Raw genomic sequence first — 17,032 nt, 5'->3', positions numbered from 1 at the left:
GTTCATACAAGAGAGATGCCGTACCACTGTGACCAGTGTGGGAAGAACTTCAGTCAAGATGTTAATCTCATGAAACACCAGCGTGTTCATACAGGAGAGAAGCCATACCACTGTGATCAGTGTGGGAAGAACTTCAGTAGAGAGGACCATCTAAAGACACACCAAAACCTTCATACAGGTGAGAAGTTGTACCACTGTGACCAGTGTGGGAAAAAGTTCACTCAGTCAAAACACTTAAAGACACACCAGCATGCTCATACAGGAGAGACGCCATTCCACTGTGACCAGTGTGGGAAGAACTTTACTCAGTCAAGTGGCTTAAAGAAACACCAGCGTGTTCATACAGGACAGAAACCGTACCACTGTGACCAGTGTGGGAAGAAGTTCACTCAATCGGGAGAATTAAAGACACACCAGCGTGTTCATACAGGAGAGAAACCGTACCTCTGTGACCAGTGTGGGAAGAACTTCAGTCAAGAGGGTAATCTCCGGACACACCAGCGTGTTCATACAGGAGAGAAGCCGTACCACTGTGATCAATGTGGGAAGAACTTCACTAGAAAGGACAGTCTCCGGAGACACCAGTGTGTTCATACAGGAGAGAAGCCAAACCATTGTGACCAGTGTGAGAAGAACTTTGGTTACGCAGCAGATTTAAAGAAACACCCGTGTTCTGGTAAGTCAAGATTCAGAACTCTAGATGCCACATTTGATGTAACAGAAATGTGAGCATAAGAAATATTCTGTTCTGTATTGATTGTGATTTGAGTAATTTTTCTACACAAGACATGAGTTTAGTGCTGTTAATCAAGATATGACTTCTATTTTAAACAAGTACACGTAAACATGTTGTCCCCCATCCATTATGCATGTTCCCTGGTAACAAGCCCCCTTGCCGTTCACTGACTCTGGGTCCTCCACCCCCTCCCCCCTTCCCCCACTCAATGCCTCCATCTAGTGGGCAAACAAGTCCATGTACCTGTATGGTCTTAAGTCCACGAATGTTGAAATACAGACATACTGTATCTAAGGCTACTAAACACCTCAAACTCTGCTCTCTGCAGATGTAGAAAGTACATGGTTTCACAAGTAAATGTGTCTGAGACAGACTATACTGAGACACCAAGCATAGTTTTAATGTAAAAATCAAAAGGCACTTGTCAGTGCCTAAATACATTGAAAAGGCAGCCCTTTTGTGATGGATTCTGGTACTACGGGTTGGGTGGACTGATTCACTGACTGACTGACTGACTCACTCTCACACTGACGGCATCGGCTATCTTAAAGGAGTAGTGTGCTATTTGTGGTCCGTCTACCATGAACCTGAAACGTAAAGACCATAATTTCACTGATCGTTCCAGTTTTGTGCTAGCTGCAGTTTTTCTGCAGACTCTCACTAGGGGCATAAATGTGTTGGAAAAACTACTATAAATGTGCATTTCTGAGATGGGAAGCACAGGGTGTAATATTGCCAGTCTCAGTATGCTCTCCTCTGAAATGTATCGCAATCTGAATAGTTTGAGGTGTTTGACCTGCACATAGTCCTCTGTGGGAGCAGTGAAAACAAGCGCCAGGGGAATGCTTACGTTCAAGCCATGCCAAACGTAAAATATTCCGATTGTGATACATTTCTGAGACTGGCAGGATTACACCCTGTGCTTTCCGTCTCGGAAAAGCACATTTATCATAGTTTTAACAATGCATTTATGGGTGCCCTATTGACTTCCATTGTAGCCAAGTGAGAGCCTGCAAAAAAAATGCAGCTAGCTCTATACTGGAACGATCAGGGAAATTATAGTCTATGTTTCAGGTTCATAGTAGACAGACCACAAATAGGGCTAAATGTCCAAAATAGCACAGTACCCCCACTTCGGCTGTTGCTGGGTGGGTGACAAAAATAACTGTTGTAATTTATTGAATGATTTTAATGTATACAACCAAATGTGTAAATGCTTAACAGTTATGCATGTGATATACATTAGTTACATTAACTTAACATGTTTTACTGAAACCACCATTTATGCCTTTTTGATGTACTGTAGTAATAGATGAGCAGATGCCCACTGAAGGAAAATATGTCACCTTACTTCCTGGTTCCGAGCCTGCTGCTGCTCTGGAGACTCAGAACTATGGAAGCCCAGAAGGGGCAAGAAGAACAGGAGGATCAGACCTTCCAGATCATAGACTGTGTCAAGGAGCCAGCTCCTCCAGAGCGACAGACCAAAGAATTGACAGGAGGAGGGAGACGGGGGGAGTGGTTTGACGACCCTGGACGAGGTGAGCGAGGAAGAGGAGCTGATAAAGAAATAGGCCAAAGAGAAGGAGAGGGAGAAAGTGGGAGTGGGTGAAAGAATGAGAGGGGAGGAGAAGCAAGGAGCAGGTGAAGGAAAGGGGGAAGAGGAGGGAGGGAAGGAGAGAGTGGGGTGTATATGGAGGGGCTAGTGACCCTTGAGGTGGGAGAGGGGGATGAGGAAGGAGAGGAGGCAGGAGTGAGAGATGACAAAGGAGTGATGGAGACAGACCTCCAGGCCCTAGTCACCTTGCTCTGCCTGAGAGCGACTCTTGATTCTTTTTTACGATAGATCATTTCCACCGATTCCTGTGGAATATAATTGGTCCTTTTTGAAACCAAGAATAGAAAATCTATCAAAGTTGTGAGGTGAAGGCTTTGCTTTTAGGGATGAACTGTAGTTATAGGTAGCAAGCACACGCGTGCACACACACACACACACACACACACACACATACAAACACACATGGTTGCAATCTATAGTCAGCCTGTTTCATTGTCAACATTCCGTTGTTATTATTATTCAGCTCACTTCCGTTATGTTCATGTCATGTTTCACAAACCAGTGTGAATAGATAGATAGATAGATAGATAGATAGATAGATAGATAGATAGATAGATAGATAGATAGATAGATAGATAGATAGATCGATCGATCTTTCACCTAAAGAGAATTGCCAATAAGCTGGGCAGGTGTGTGTGTATGATTTTGTGTGCGTACACATGCATGTGAGAGTTATCTGTGTAGTCTATCCCTCCATATCTCTATTGTTTAGCATATCTGTTCATCATGCCACTGTGTTCCTGGGGCTTAGCATCAGTGTTTTTTGGTAAGTTATCAATGTTCTCCCTGTTCTTCTTTTGTTGAAATATAAATGCAGTTCTATTGACATTATTTTAACAGATGATTGATGTGTAACTGTTGTGGTAGAAAACCATGAATCTTGCAGTGTCATGTTAGCAGGCTGTCTGCATGCACATCGTTCTAGGGAGAGAGGAAGAGAAATGTCATGTTTAAATATGTAACATTAATGATAATAAATACTTAATACATATTCAACAGTATTATCTCACTTAGAGGTAGATTATTAGAAGTTGACTGTACAGTTAGAAGAGTCACAAGCGTAGATAAGTACATATCACTGCTTTTAACAGGATAAAGCAGGCATATTCATTATTTATACTTAATTGTATTCAAAATCATGGGGTCAAGTCAACAAAAATGGCAGAGTACTTGTGTTGTCTGAGGATATTTACTAGGAAGCCTTTCTTGAATTATATAACCCCTATAAAATGTAGGCTATTTTCTTTTCTTTCTGTCACGCACACACATCTCTCCACCTTATGGGAGGAAACGCCCACTGATGATGATGATGATGATGATGACAAGGTTGAACCAGCAGGATGTGGGAAAAAAACGCTGCAGTACGAGACCGTCTACGGATGGCCTTTCGTTGGTCGTCGCAGCGGCCTTGCCGTGAATGCTTCCATGGGCGACACCACGGACGGTGATAGTGAGGATGGGATGGATCTTCTGTAGGAGGTTGGCAGGTACAGTCGAGCGGGTGGGACAGGAGCCAGAGGAGTGATAATTCTGGGGGGGGGGGATGTGCAGCGGGAGAAGTTTGGGGGGGCTGGTGGTAGGAGGGGGGATGGTGGAGCGGGTTGATTGGAAAGTGGTGTTGGTTTGAAGGGGCTGGTCCGTTACACCCCCTGAAGACGCCTGCTGCTATTGAGAAGGAAATGGGTGGGATCCGGTTTGCTAGGTTTATGGGCAACGGGAGGCTTTTGGTTTTCGCGAAAGATCAGGTGCAGAGGGATAAGTTTCTTCGGGTGGATATGCTGGGTGGTGTTAGGGTAAGTGCTCACATCCCAGGGGCTGCAGCGCAGCGTCGCGGGGTTATCTCTGGTGTGCCTCTGGAGCTGACTACGGCCGAGTTGATTCGGGAAGTGAGAGGTGGCAAGGTGGTGAGTGCGAAGGGGCTGCAGGCGAATAGGCAGGGTGTGAAGATGGATAGCTTGACTGTTGTGCTCGAGTTTGAGTCGCTGAGGCCCTCGAAGGTGAGGGTGGGGTGTTTGTGTTTTGCTGTGTGGGAGTTTGTTCCCAATCCCCTTCGGAGTTTTAAGTGCCAGCGGATGGGTCATGTGGCTGATCAGTGTAAAGGCAAGCCTAGGTGCACTAAATGTGGAGGTGGTCATGGATATGGCGAGTGTGCTCTGGATTCCAAGGTGTGTTGTTGTAATTGTGGTGGGGAGCATAGTGCTGTGTTTGGTGTCTGTCCTGTGCAGGTGCGGGATAGGGAGGTGCAGAAGTACCGAGTGGTGCACCAGGTCTCGTATGCGGACGCGGTTAAGAGGGTGGCGGGCTCTGGGGTGGCTGGTGTTGGCCTGCCTGGCTCCTGGCCCGTTGGCTTGGGTCCGGTGGCACCGGGGCCTGTGGCCCCGCGTCCGCCGCCTGTGGAACGCCCGTGTGTGGCGGCGATCGCTGAGGACACACTGATTGTGAATAAGCACAGCTTTGTTGCCTTTGTCTGTAAGGCTGTCAACGTGGCGCTGCAGCAGCGTACTAAGTGTGATCGGATCAAGACTGTTGTTGCGGCGGCAATTTAATATTACGGCAGAGCTGGTCCATGGGATGCTGAACCCTCCTACTGCTGATGTTGTTGCCGGCCGTGTTTAGCCTGGGTATGGCTCTTCACATCCTTCATTGGAATGCCAGGAGTCTGATTTCGAATGGGCAGGAATTCAAGAAAATGGTGTCTGACATCTCTGTTGTTCCGGATGTTATTTGTGTTCAGGAAACGTGGTTGAAGCCGTGCCTGGACTTTGTTTTGCCGTGTTATTGTGGGGTGCGGTGTGATAGGGTGGGTACGCCTGGTGTGGGCTGTGTCACGTTCCTCAGGGATGCGTTGGCGTATAGGAGGCTGCAGGCGCTGCCTGAGGTGGAGTGTGTGGTGGTTGAACTCTCCAGCCCACGGGGTGTGCTGAAGCTGGTGAATTTTTATTATCATTTTTATAATCCCTGTAAGGCGCTATCCGTGCAGTTGTTTTCTGAGATTTTGGCTGCTGTTGGTGGGAGGGAAATGTGGTGTGGGGATTTTAATGCGCACAACTCTGTGGGGCAGCGGTCACACTGACGGAAATGGGGAGGTTGTGGAGGAGGTGCTGGAGGAGCGCTCGCTGGCGTGTTTTAATGATGGCCGGGGGACTAGGGTGGATGTCACTAGGAACGTGACTTCGTGTTTGGATCTTACGTTGGTCTCTAGTGGTTTGAGTGGTGTGTGTGACTGGTTTGTTTTGTCTGGCTCTTCTGTGGGGAGCGATCATTTTCCCGTCTTGTGCACTCTAGCCTTTGCTCTGTCTGTGCAGGGCGCCTCGGCGTGGTCCGGTGGTGCTTCCCTAAGGCGGACTGGGGGAGGTTTGGGACCTGTTGTGAGGAGGCTGCTGGCGGGGTGTTGTTGGAGGGTGATGTGGACAGCTGTGCTGTGATGGTGATGTTGTTGCTAGTTGGGGCAGCTGTTTCGGCTATCCCTACGAGTGTGGGGTGTGGCAGGGGTAAGGTGGTTCCGTGGTGGACGGCGGAGTGTGGGGATGCGGTGAGGGCGCGTAATCGCGCGTTCCGGCTGCTGAGGTCTCGGTGGAGCCGCATTGCTGTGGAGGATTACCAGAGAAAGAGAGCCCTGGCCCGGCGGGTGATTAAGTCCACCAAGAGGGCTGCCTGGCGGGGGTTCTGCTCGTCCATGGGCAGGGAAGTTGCCTTGGGGGATGTTTGGGCCATGATTAAGAAGATGAGTGGGCAGTGGAGGTATATTGGTGTTCTGGTGTTGGTGGATGGGGAGTGTTTGGCGGTCACAGACAAGGCCAAGGCGGATCTTCTGGGTCGAGCGTTTGCCGGTGGGCGCCACCTGGATGCTGTGCATGCGCAGCGGCGGGTGGAGGTCCTGAGGGCGAGTGTGGATGTTTCGGGACGGATGGGGGATGATGGCTCCGCCATGGATGCTGACTTCACGCTGCACGAGCTGAAGATGGCCTTGGATGGGTGTAGCTATACGGCTCCAGGCCAGGATCGGCTGTGCTACATTATGTTTAAGCACTTGCCTGCTGTGAGTTTGGGGCTTGTCTTAGGCCTTTTTAATAAGGTCTGGTGGGATGGCGTTTTACCAGCCGTCTGGAAAAGTGCAGTGATCCTGACGTTTGTGAAGCCGGGTAAGGATGCAGCTGGTGCGGAAACTACAGGCCGATTGCGTTGACGTCCCACCTCTGTAAGTGGATGGAGAGGGTGATCGTGCGTCGGCTATCCTATTACCTGGAGCATGGGGGGCTGCTGAGCACATGTCAGAATGGTTTTCGGGTGGGCAGGTCTACAATGGATGCTCTTGTATGGGTCAGCAACGAAGCGGAGAAGGCTGTGCGTAATAAGGAGGTCATGGCTGCAGTCTTTTTTAATGTGGAGAAGGCCTATGACTCCATGTGGAGGGAGGGGCTCCTGATTAAGTTGCGCCGCCTTGGTGTCGGGGGTCGGCTTTTTAACTGGGTGTCGGACTTTCTTTCTGGCCGGACCTTCCGGGTCCAGGTTGGCAGCGCTCTGTCGGATGTCTTTGAGGTTGCCAACGGCATACCTCAGGGCAGCGCCATTAGTCCGGTCTTGTTCAACGCCATGATTAATGACGTCTTCTCCACGGTTGCCGATGGTATAGGGGCGTCACTCTATGCGGATGATGGAGCTATTTGGAAGAGGGGGGGAATGTGACGCATGTGGTGTCCCGTCTCCAGGCGGCTGTTGGCCGGGTGGAGAGCTGGTCTTATGACTGGGGCTTTAAGTTGTCTGTAGTTAAGTCCTGTTACATGTTTTTCACTAGGAGGAGGCGACTGGAACATGTGCAGCTCACACTGTATGGGCTGCCTATGGAACAGGTGTCGCAGTTCAAGTACTTGGGTCTGTGGTTTGATGAAAAGTGTCTGTGGCGGGTGCATGTCTCTCAGGTTGAGTCCAAGTGTCAGAAGGTCTGCGGTTACAGAGGGCTGGTGTGGACGTGAGGTTCTGCTGGGTCCCTGCTCATGTTGGTGTTGGGGGAAACGAAAGAGCTGATGTACTGGCGAAGGCTGCGCTGCGCCTGGGCGGTGACACTGTCCTGAGGGTTTCATATGGGAGGGGTGAGGCTAAGTCTGATTAGGTCGGCGGTTAGGGGGTCGTGGCAGGGGGAGTGGGATGCGGGGTCTACAGGGAGGCATTATCGTGGCATTCAGCCATCTATTTTGGTGAAGAGTTCAGGGGGAGGTGCAGGAGGGAGGATGTGGTTAGGGCTAGGTTGAGGTTTGGCCATACTGGGCTGAGATCCACTCTTTATTTGATGGCGAGGTGTGATTCAGAGTTGTGAGGCCTGTGCAGTTCCTGAGACTGTTGAGCATGTCCTGCTGTTCTGTAGCAACTATGACTCTGAGAGATCTATTCTGCGCAGAAGGCTGTGTGAGCTTGGGCAGGGGTGGGGTTTGCAGGGGTTGTTGGGCTCAGGAGAGGGTGTGAGGGACTGTAATAGGGTACTATTTATCTTTCTTAAGGATACGGTGCTGGGTCGTAGGATTTAATCCTTCTTCATTCCTTTAATATTTTCTTTTTTTTTTGTATCCTAAAGTGTGTGTCGCCTGAGGTAGTACACTCCGGTAAGGTAGGTGGCGGTATGCACCTTTAGTTGGTCCGCGACCCGCCATTAATTTAAAGTAGAAGAAGAGACCGTCTACTTTCTATTAATACATCCATGGTCTACATCCATGAATAACGAGAGGCATCTGCCTGCAGGCCTACCTTCTCAAGACACAGTGTTGCTACACCACTCTCAGGACACACCATCGCCATGCCCACACCACTCTCAGGACAATGAGGCCACGCCCACACCACTCTCAGGCAAAAACTACCAGAGTGATTTTCACGAAACTCGGTGGAGGGGTGTAGAATGGGCCAACCTAGAACCCATAACATTGTAGAACTGATCTGAATAACTGGGGGGATATACGAAGGAAAATTAACATTTGTTCCACTTCAAATACACCTATTTTACTAGGATTACCACACTGCCCGGTGGCCGAATGGTTAAGGATTTGGACTGTCAGTGTGACGGTGAGTATGACTTTTTTTTTCTTCCGAATGATGGCTCTTTAGAATGAGGAGTCAAATTGATTTTCTGTTTTCGCAAACAATATTATCTTATGTTTCTATACATGTAAAACAAAATAATATGGGATTTATGACAAACAAATCAGATAAACAGTGATTGTATTAGGAAAAATTTCATTTTCTTAGCCTGGATTCTATGGTATTACATATAAATCCTCGTCTCTTGTCTTCTTACTACTTCTTCTTCTTCTTTCAACGGTGGCTTGGATCCAAGTCATTGCGCAACCTACCGCCATCTATCGGAGCAGTTCGCTCCTACACTGTCCTGAGCGTGGCGGTGGTGTGTCCTGAGCGTGGCGGTGGGCGTGGCGGTGGTGTGTTCTGAGAGTGGTGTGGGCGTGGCGATCGTGTGTTCTGAGAGTGGTGTGGGCGTGGCGGTGGTGTGTTCTGAGAGTGGTGTGGGCGTGGCGGTGGTGTGTTCTGAGAGTGGTGTGGGCGTGGCGGTGGTGTGTTCTGAGAGTGGTGTGGGCGTAGCGGTGGTGTGTCCTGAGAGTGGTGTGGGCGTGGCGGTGGTGTGTTCTGAGAGTGGTGTGGGCGTGGCGATCGTGTGTTCTGAGAGTGGTGTGGGCGTGGCGATCGTGTGTTCTGAGAGTGGTGTGGGCGTGGCGATCGTGTGTTCTGAGAGTGGTGTGGGCGTGGCGGTGGTGTGTCCTGAGAGTGGTGTGGGCGTGGCGATCGTGTGTCCCGAGAGTGGTGTAGCAACACACAGGCAGACACTGACTTTCACTTCCAGCCTTACCTACAAGCAACAGCGACCATAGTCATGGCGTCTTCATACATGGACGAACTGACCTGCTCTGTCTGTCTGTCCATCTTCACTGACCCGGTCAGCCTCTCCTGTGGTCACTCTTTCTGTAGACATTGTGCAACTAAATGTTTGAAATCGCAGAGCCTGTGTCCAAACTGCCGGACTGACATTTCTTCAGAAATTAATCTCTCAACAAATCACACCCTGCAGAACCTAGCTGAGAAAGCTAAAGAGGACAAGAAAAAGGTGAGTTTGTTTCGAATTTGTAGCCTAAATGCAGCCCTATGAGGGTTACGCGGTAGGCTATTACCAGGGTGGGGCATAAAAGTGCGCAGTTGTTTGTTTGTGGAGTAGGCCAGGCTTTGGACTGAACTTTGCAAGGATCGAAATAGACCCTTTATAGTTAGTCCACATAAGAAAGAACAGCACTTTCATGCCCTACACTGACATTATCTAGGACTGGGCCACCACCAGAGAATGAGACTTAGAAAAATTATTTAACTCGGACAGAACGCGTCTAAATAAGTTATTAAATGTAGCGCCGAGGCTTCAAAACCCAGCATTTTTTTAAATAGACCCTTTTGCTTGGGAAGTGAAGTTTCATGTTTATCTGACACTTGTAAATATGAGCGCCTCTCCTAACTAGGCCGACACCGATTTATTTTGACGGCAAAGTGAATGGAGCAGGAAATGACTGTTTTCTGGCATGAGCGAGGGTAATGCGACAGCAGGACTGAAGGGCTAGCTCAACTGTAATTTCGTCAAAATACACTACAAAAATATCGACTAAGAGCATTTAATGTGAATGTATTCATTCACCATAACGTTAGGCTTATTTGGGCTTATTTCAATGATGGTTAACCTCAAAATTATTTTCATCAAGCACTGTCTTCAATGTTGTAGGCCTATGTAATGTTCATGAAATGCTGATGACAAACATATAATAATCTTGTGTAATACATTATTTCATCCTTAGGAAACTGGCGGGGTGTGTCTGGAACACGAAGAGAAATTGAAACTGTTTTGTGAGACCGACCAACAGTTGGTTTGCGTCATATGCAGGGATGGAGAGAAACATGGCGGGCACAAATTTAAACCAATCAAAGAGGCTGCCAAATCAACACGGCAGGTATTTAAAAAGGCCTTTGAGTGCCTCACTGCTGACAACATTGCCATTGAGAGCCTGACCAAAGGACAGAAAGAAGAGATAGCCAAAACCAGAGAAAAGTCCTGTCAACTAATGACCCAGATCAGCACTTTGATGAGATGCACCAGTTTCTGAGAGAAAGAGAGTGGGAGATTAAGAGGGAGCTACGGGAGAAAGAGAAGAAGGCTCTAGCGGAGATGGAGGAGAATTTAGAGGTTATGAGCCAGATCCTCTCAACAGGGAAAGAGAAGGAGGAGCTGATGAGGTCTGCTGGGGACATCCCAGAGTCTGAGGGGTTTTTGCAGCAGTGGAGTAAGATAAGAGAACCGTTCTTATGCAGAGCAGGTAATGTAAAAGTGGTACCTGGCCCTCTCTCCCTGGGCCCCTATGAAAGTCACCTGCAGTTCTTCATGTGGAAAGAGATGCTGCAGGTTATCAAGCCCCTGCCAGAACGACTCGCACTAGAAACAAAGGCTACAGGTCTGACCATCTCCCATGACAAACGCAGTGTGTTTTGCACTCCGATTCCCACCATTACACCTCACCCAGACCCATTCTTCGGGACCTATTCAAAAAACAGTTTTGGGGGCGCCAGATCAGGAATGCAGTGTTCATATTCCCATTCCCTTAATGCAGCGGTTAGGTCCAGAGAATTGTCAGACCAAATGCTGGTTAAGGGTTTATCTACTGGTCTGCAGCATTACTGGGAGGTGGAGGTAGGAGAAGGGGCTTTCTGGGCACTAGGGGTGAAAGGGAGATGCCTAATATGCCTTATTTGTGAAGCTGAAGCATATCACATTTCCCATATGAACAAATTAATAGGCATAACTGTTGTGGACAAGCCTCGTAAGATTGGTATTTACCTCAACTGTTTGTCCAATGAGCTTTCTTTCTACAATGCCGATGACATGAAACTCATTCATACCATTGTCGATGATATGAAAGATGTTTCAGCCTATTTTGCTATTGGTTGTTGTGAGGGGATGGATGTTGACCCTCTGACAGTATGCTGGTACTGATTGGCCTGTCATTGGGCTTCATGCAGGAGGACTGATGTCATGTTTGTCTCAAACCAGGGTCAGGAACAACTCTGGGCCTATTTACAAAGCTTTAATCAAATCAAATGTCTGTAAACATATTAGCTTTTTTCATTTTATGTTTATTGATATGTACAAGTGAGAAGTGTTCTGGTTATTGTGATAATGATATGATGGTGAAAAATATGATAATCGATCAGAAGTGGAAATTGATATGCAGCACTTGTATCAATACTTTTAGATTATTGTGCCTCAAACACAACATTGTACATCCTTATCCAACAAAACCTTATTTAGTAGATGCACTTAACCAGCAATGTAGCGAATGTAGGCCTTCAACATGTAAGCCACTTGATATGTACTGTATGTACTGTATAATGTTCTGAAGGTTATTTTATCTTCAACCAAATAAAAGTATCTTCAGTATTAGCCTCACTGTTGATTTGTCAACCACGTCCATCAAGCATGCAGTCTTTAAGCAAACTAAAGCAGATTTACAAATCTGGGGAAATCCAGTCCTTGAAGTGGCCTTAACATCCCTGCTGGTTTTAAAATGACTACAGGTAATTTTGGATTACAAAATAAAACAATATGGTTTGTGTTGAGCATTTCAATGTGTATGATAGTGGTATAGTGTCGGGTATATAGAGGTACAGTATATGGAGTATACCCACCACTAATCTAAAAACTAACATTTCAACTACAGTATAACCACTTCTTTAGTCACCACTACACCCTTGGATACAGATCTTGAACATACAGTATGACACATCCTAGAAGGTGTTTCAATAAGACCCTGCCTCACTGAACATCAAGACTTCATTTTTATTTTCTAGTAATCGGTCAATGACATGGTTTGATTATTCATCCAACCACATAGATAGGGCAAACAGTATGTATTTCTTTTATTCAGTAGAAGTGCTACTTATACAGGCAAGGCAGCTTTATTTGTATAGCACATTTCATACATGAGGGAAACTCAACATGCTTCACATAAAAACAATGTTGACATTGATGTTGATTAATTCAATACATGGTTTGTGGAACAACGCCAAGTTCCACCATTGTGAGATAACTGTGAACAGTGTCAGAAATGAACTTTTTGGCTCACGTGGTACACTACTGGTACGGCTCACCTGGTACACTACTGGTACAGTAGGCCTATGGAGTTATCAGCATTAAGTGAAGCTTGAAGTCATGCCTAAGTAGTCTGACTCACCGGATGTAGGTTAGGGAGATAAGCCTTCACATTGGGTTTATTACTGCCCAAATAATGGCAACTGAGATTCTCCCGCCCAATCAGATTCAATCCAGACTCCTCTCCTTATGCTGTCTACGACTGTCCTACCATTTTCAAAGTCCTCTCTCCACCCAAGGTGATTGTGATTGGTTTAAAGAAACACAGCATCCCCCTCTCCCCATCTCCAAATGGTAATAAGTACAGCCAGACCTTTCACCAGTGCTGGCACAGCGTAAACGAAGTGTGGAGATAGGTTTGACTGTGGGAGACTACGCCTGAAGGTTTGACCGTGGGAGACTACGCCTGAAGGTTTGACTGTGGGAGACTACTACGCCTGAAGGTTTGACTGGGAGACTACGCCTAAAGGTTTGACTGTGGGAGACTACGCCTGAAGGTTTGACTGTGGGAGACTACGCCTGAAGGTTTGACTGTGGGAGACTACGCCTGAAGGTTTGACTGTGGGAGACTACTACGCCTGAAGGTTTGACTGTGGGAGACTACGCCTGAAGGTTTGACTGTGGGAGACTACGCCTGAAGGTTTGACTGTGGGAGACTACGCCTGAAGGTTTGACTGTGGGAGACTGCGCCTGAAGGTTTGACTGTGGGAGACTACGCCTGAAGGTTTGACTGTGAGAGACTACGCCTGAAGGTTTGACTGTGGGAGACTACGCCTGAAGGTTTGACTGTGGGAGACGACGCCTGAAGGTTTGACTGTGGGAGACTACGCCTGAAGGTTTGACTGTGGGAGACTACTACGCCTGAAGGTTTGACTGTGGGAGACTACGCCTGAAGGTTTGACTGTGGGAGACTACGCCTGAAGGTTTGACCGTGGGAGACTACTACGCCTGAAGGTTTGACTGTGGGAGACTACGCCTGAAGGTTTGACTGTGGGAGACTACGCCTGAAGGTTTGACTGTGGGAGACTACGCCTGAAGGTTTGACTGTGGGAGACGACGCCTGAAGGTTTGACTGGGAGAGACTACGCCTGAAGGTTTGACTGGGAGACTACGCCTGAAGGTTTGACTGTGGGAGACGACGCCTGAAGGTTTGACTGTGGGAGACTACGCCTGAAGTTATGAAAGCGAACATCTTATTGGCGAACGGTATTATTAGTACTATGGAAATAAGCAGGGGGTTAGATTAGCTACTTCATTGTCAAAACGGTGGCTGCCAGGTCTCAAACAAGTAAGCTACAAAGAATACTGTACAAAGCACTGTTACAAACTGTCATTGAGAAGACATACAGTACCCTTCTGTTAACCATAATGTAGCATACATCAATACTGTTCAGTGCAGGAGCCAGGAGGTTGTCAAAGCAAACATTCAAATTTCCACCTCTTACGTTTGCTGTACTACATTGTAAAATTGTTGTGCCATAATTTCATCATCTACACTAGTATACTGAGTATTACACACCAGTACTGGTATTTGATGTGGCACATAAATAATTTAAATCGCACAACATCAGTTTATGATTGACAGCACATAGAAATCCTGCCCACGGAGGGAGGCACTCCACCCTCCTCACTCATAATTCCCTTGCTATATGTGATATAATGTGTTTGTGTGCACTTCCTCCTCACGTGGTTAACAGACACTGCGTGGGTTGGACGCCCGTAGCGCCAGGCCAGCCAAGGTCCTCCAGGCAAAGGTGGAGAAGCGTGCCGGGCATGTGCCGGCTTTGTCGATGTACCCGGCCGCGATGCGATGGAGCCTCTTCCCCCCGAAGGTGTGGTAGTGTCCGGGCAGGACCTGGTCCACCTGCTCACTGTCCACCAGGCCCACCAGCCTCTCACAGCTGCTGACGTAGTCGCTGACCCTGCTGTAGGGCAGCCAGTCGATCATGGCCCCGTCGTACACCACGTCTCCGCTGAACAGCAGCTTGTTGTCGCGGTCGTGCAGGCAGATGCTTCCCCGGGAGTGACCAGGCATGTGCAGCACCGTCAGCTGCCGGTCACCCAGGTTGATGACGTCACCTGAGGATGAGAGAGAGAGAGAGGGGGGGGGGGGCAGGAGGAGATGAGAGAGAGGTAGAGAGGATAATTCATAAGTGAAATTAAGGTATGGAATCCAGTCTGGTATCAACCCTTTGACCTGGGTCCAATGCAGTTGTCTGATATGAGATGATGTGATAGGCAAAGCTCCAAAGTCCCCCTCCAGCGAGGTGAAAATGGTTGTGTGTCCTGTGGTATACATGGCCAGCTGAACGTTTTAGTTTAAAGGAGTAGTAAAAATGCATGTTTAACCCTGTTTTAAGGTTACTTATGATCATATACAATGGTTCAGATCAAAACGTTGGCAAAGCTAGCATTTTTGAGAAAGTCTGATAATTGCTCTACCACCGTTTTGGTCATACAATGGATGTGGATGGGCATCTTGAAAAATCATTCAAAAACATGTTAAACAAGGATTTTAACTTTGGGTCAAATATTGTTGTTTTTTTTTCTTTACAAAACTGCTCATTTCAGACCAAACTTGCTGTATATTGATTTACAACCTAAAATATCTTTAAGAAAGGGTTTTTAAGAAATCTTTAAGAAATACTATATTAGCTAAACCTAGCCCTATGATAGGCTATCAGATTGCTTACACTTGTCCTACAGTAACATATCAGATCTCTCCAAGTTCATGCTTAGTGCCATGTGAGTAGGGTCGAGGGGTCGATTTGACAATGCCGGATGTACTCTAGGAGAACAGGGAAAAGTGACACATTGAGCAATAAGATATTCCAACTGCATTGCAGCAGCACTGACGCAGCAGAAACATATTGACTGATGCACAAATTACACAGGAGTAGAATACCAGGGAGAGTTGGGCCCAACTTTGTCAAGTGTGCAGTTTTGCCAAGGAATGAAACTCATGGTGCAAAACAAAATGGTTCCCTTCAAACATATTTTCCTTACAGGAAGAAACAGAGTATAGCCTAGCCACTGGCCCACTGTGTACTTCCAGGGTGGGTAATTCAGTATGTGACTATCCCCCATAGCCTTTGTTTGAAATAAAATCCATCAAAGTCACCTCTGCAGAGTATGAGTGCCAATCAGTATGGCTATTTCTGCTTCTACCATTATCTGTTTCACATTGATCCAAGACCAAAATCATCTTTGTTTACAATAGTCTGGCAACAAATAACTCAGATAGGCCTAATTATTGTGAGCAATAGGCTAGTTCAAATGAGACACACCCTTCACCAACACTGAGGCTCAGTCAGTATAGGTGATGGACCTAGGCCATTATTACTAGATACACAAGAGGGCATACGTGTGGCGAGGCAGTGGGTGCTGTGTGTGCATGTGTGTGTAAATGTCTGTGTGTGTGTAGGCGTGTATGTGTGTGTGTGTGTGTGTGTGTGTGTGTGTGTGTGTGTGTGTGTGTGTGTGTGTGCGTATGTGCGTGTGTGAGTGAGATCAGTGCTGGTGCTCTGCCAAATCTACTCTGCAGTAAATTCCTTCCTGTGAGCGTTGTCTAATGTGAACGCGTCGGCTATTCCAATAAAAATTCGATTTACTGTAACAAGGGGCACAGACACATTCTTTAAAGGCTGTAATTACATTACTATTGACTCTGTCCTTATCTCAACGCGTGCATTAGTGATCTCACGCGGTACATGGTCCCTAAATTGATCTTGCCACCACATTGGTGCACCACTATGTGCCACCACCACATTATTTACCTTCTTGGAGTATGTGTGTTGGTTGTACAGCCTTGACTTTATATTGTCTCGCCCTCCAACCGGGCGTAGGAGCCTCGACTATCTCTCTGTCGGACAGCCAGGTGACAGTCTCGAAGTTGTCTCCGTTGGCCAGGGCATCCACCTCTGCACTGTGAACGCCCACCTGTGTGAACTGGTGGAGACCCCCGGAGTGGTCGAAGTGGGCGTGGGTGGCGATCGCCAGGACGGGGTTCTTCCGCTGCGGGTCGTCCCCGAGCAGAGCTTGGGCGCTGATGTAGTCCGGTAAGCTCCTCAAGCCCAAGCCCGTGTCTATCACCACGTCCTGGTGGGACCCACGGAGGAGCCAGATGTTCGCTCGGTTCTCCGAGTCGAAGAACCTCTCTTGGATCCAGAACAGTCCGTCTCCGAGGGATTTATGCGCGTACCAGTCGGTTGCAGACATCACAGTTCATGCACGACTTACCATGTATGAAGATAACGCTGTCAGTCTACGTTGACTCCCCAAATTCACACATCGGTAGCTGTGCTCGGGCTCAGTGATGGTGGAACACACCCTTGTGGGAGGTGCGTTAGTGACGACAGTGTGATTCTATTGGTTAGAACCGAACACACCTATGACGACAGTGTGATACTATTGGTTAGAACCGGACACACCTATGACGACAGTGTGATACTATTGGTTAGAACCGAACACACCTATGGAACGTTGGGCGTGCAAATTTAAA

General features: G+C 47.6%; 1 protein-coding gene and 1 pseudogene across 2 annotated transcripts; one reads left to right on the top strand and one right to left on the bottom strand.

Annotated features, from left to right (window-relative positions):
- Nucleotides 1-9,206: 9,206 nt before the first annotated feature.
- Nucleotides 9,207-12,941, top strand: LOC311324426 (nuclear factor 7, brain-like; annotated as a pseudogene). Its single transcript, XR_014631360.1, has 3 exons — nt 9,207-9,456; nt 10,187-10,669; nt 12,916-12,941. The product of XR_014631360.1 is annotated as a nuclear factor 7, brain-like (transcript).
- Nucleotides 12,942-14,221: 1,280 nt separating this feature from the next.
- On the bottom strand, nt 14,222-16,749 carry mblac2 (metallo-beta-lactamase domain containing 2; the record flags this gene model as incomplete). The annotated part of the gene is made up of 2 exons (XM_084457025.1): nt 14,222-14,610; nt 16,308-16,749. 2 exons carry the CDS (start codon nt 16,747-16,749, stop codon nt 14,222-14,224), a joined length of 831 nt encoding a protein of 276 aa, XP_084313151.1.
- Between the last annotated feature and the right edge of the window lie 283 nt (nt 16,750-17,032).

This window comes from Borostomias antarcticus, assembly GCF_949987555.1.
Source record: "Borostomias antarcticus genome assembly, chromosome: 23".
NCBI classification, from domain to species: domain Eukaryota; kingdom Metazoa; phylum Chordata; class Actinopteri; order Stomiiformes; family Stomiidae; genus Borostomias; species Borostomias antarcticus.
This window is presented reverse-complemented; position numbering and strand designations above follow the sequence as displayed.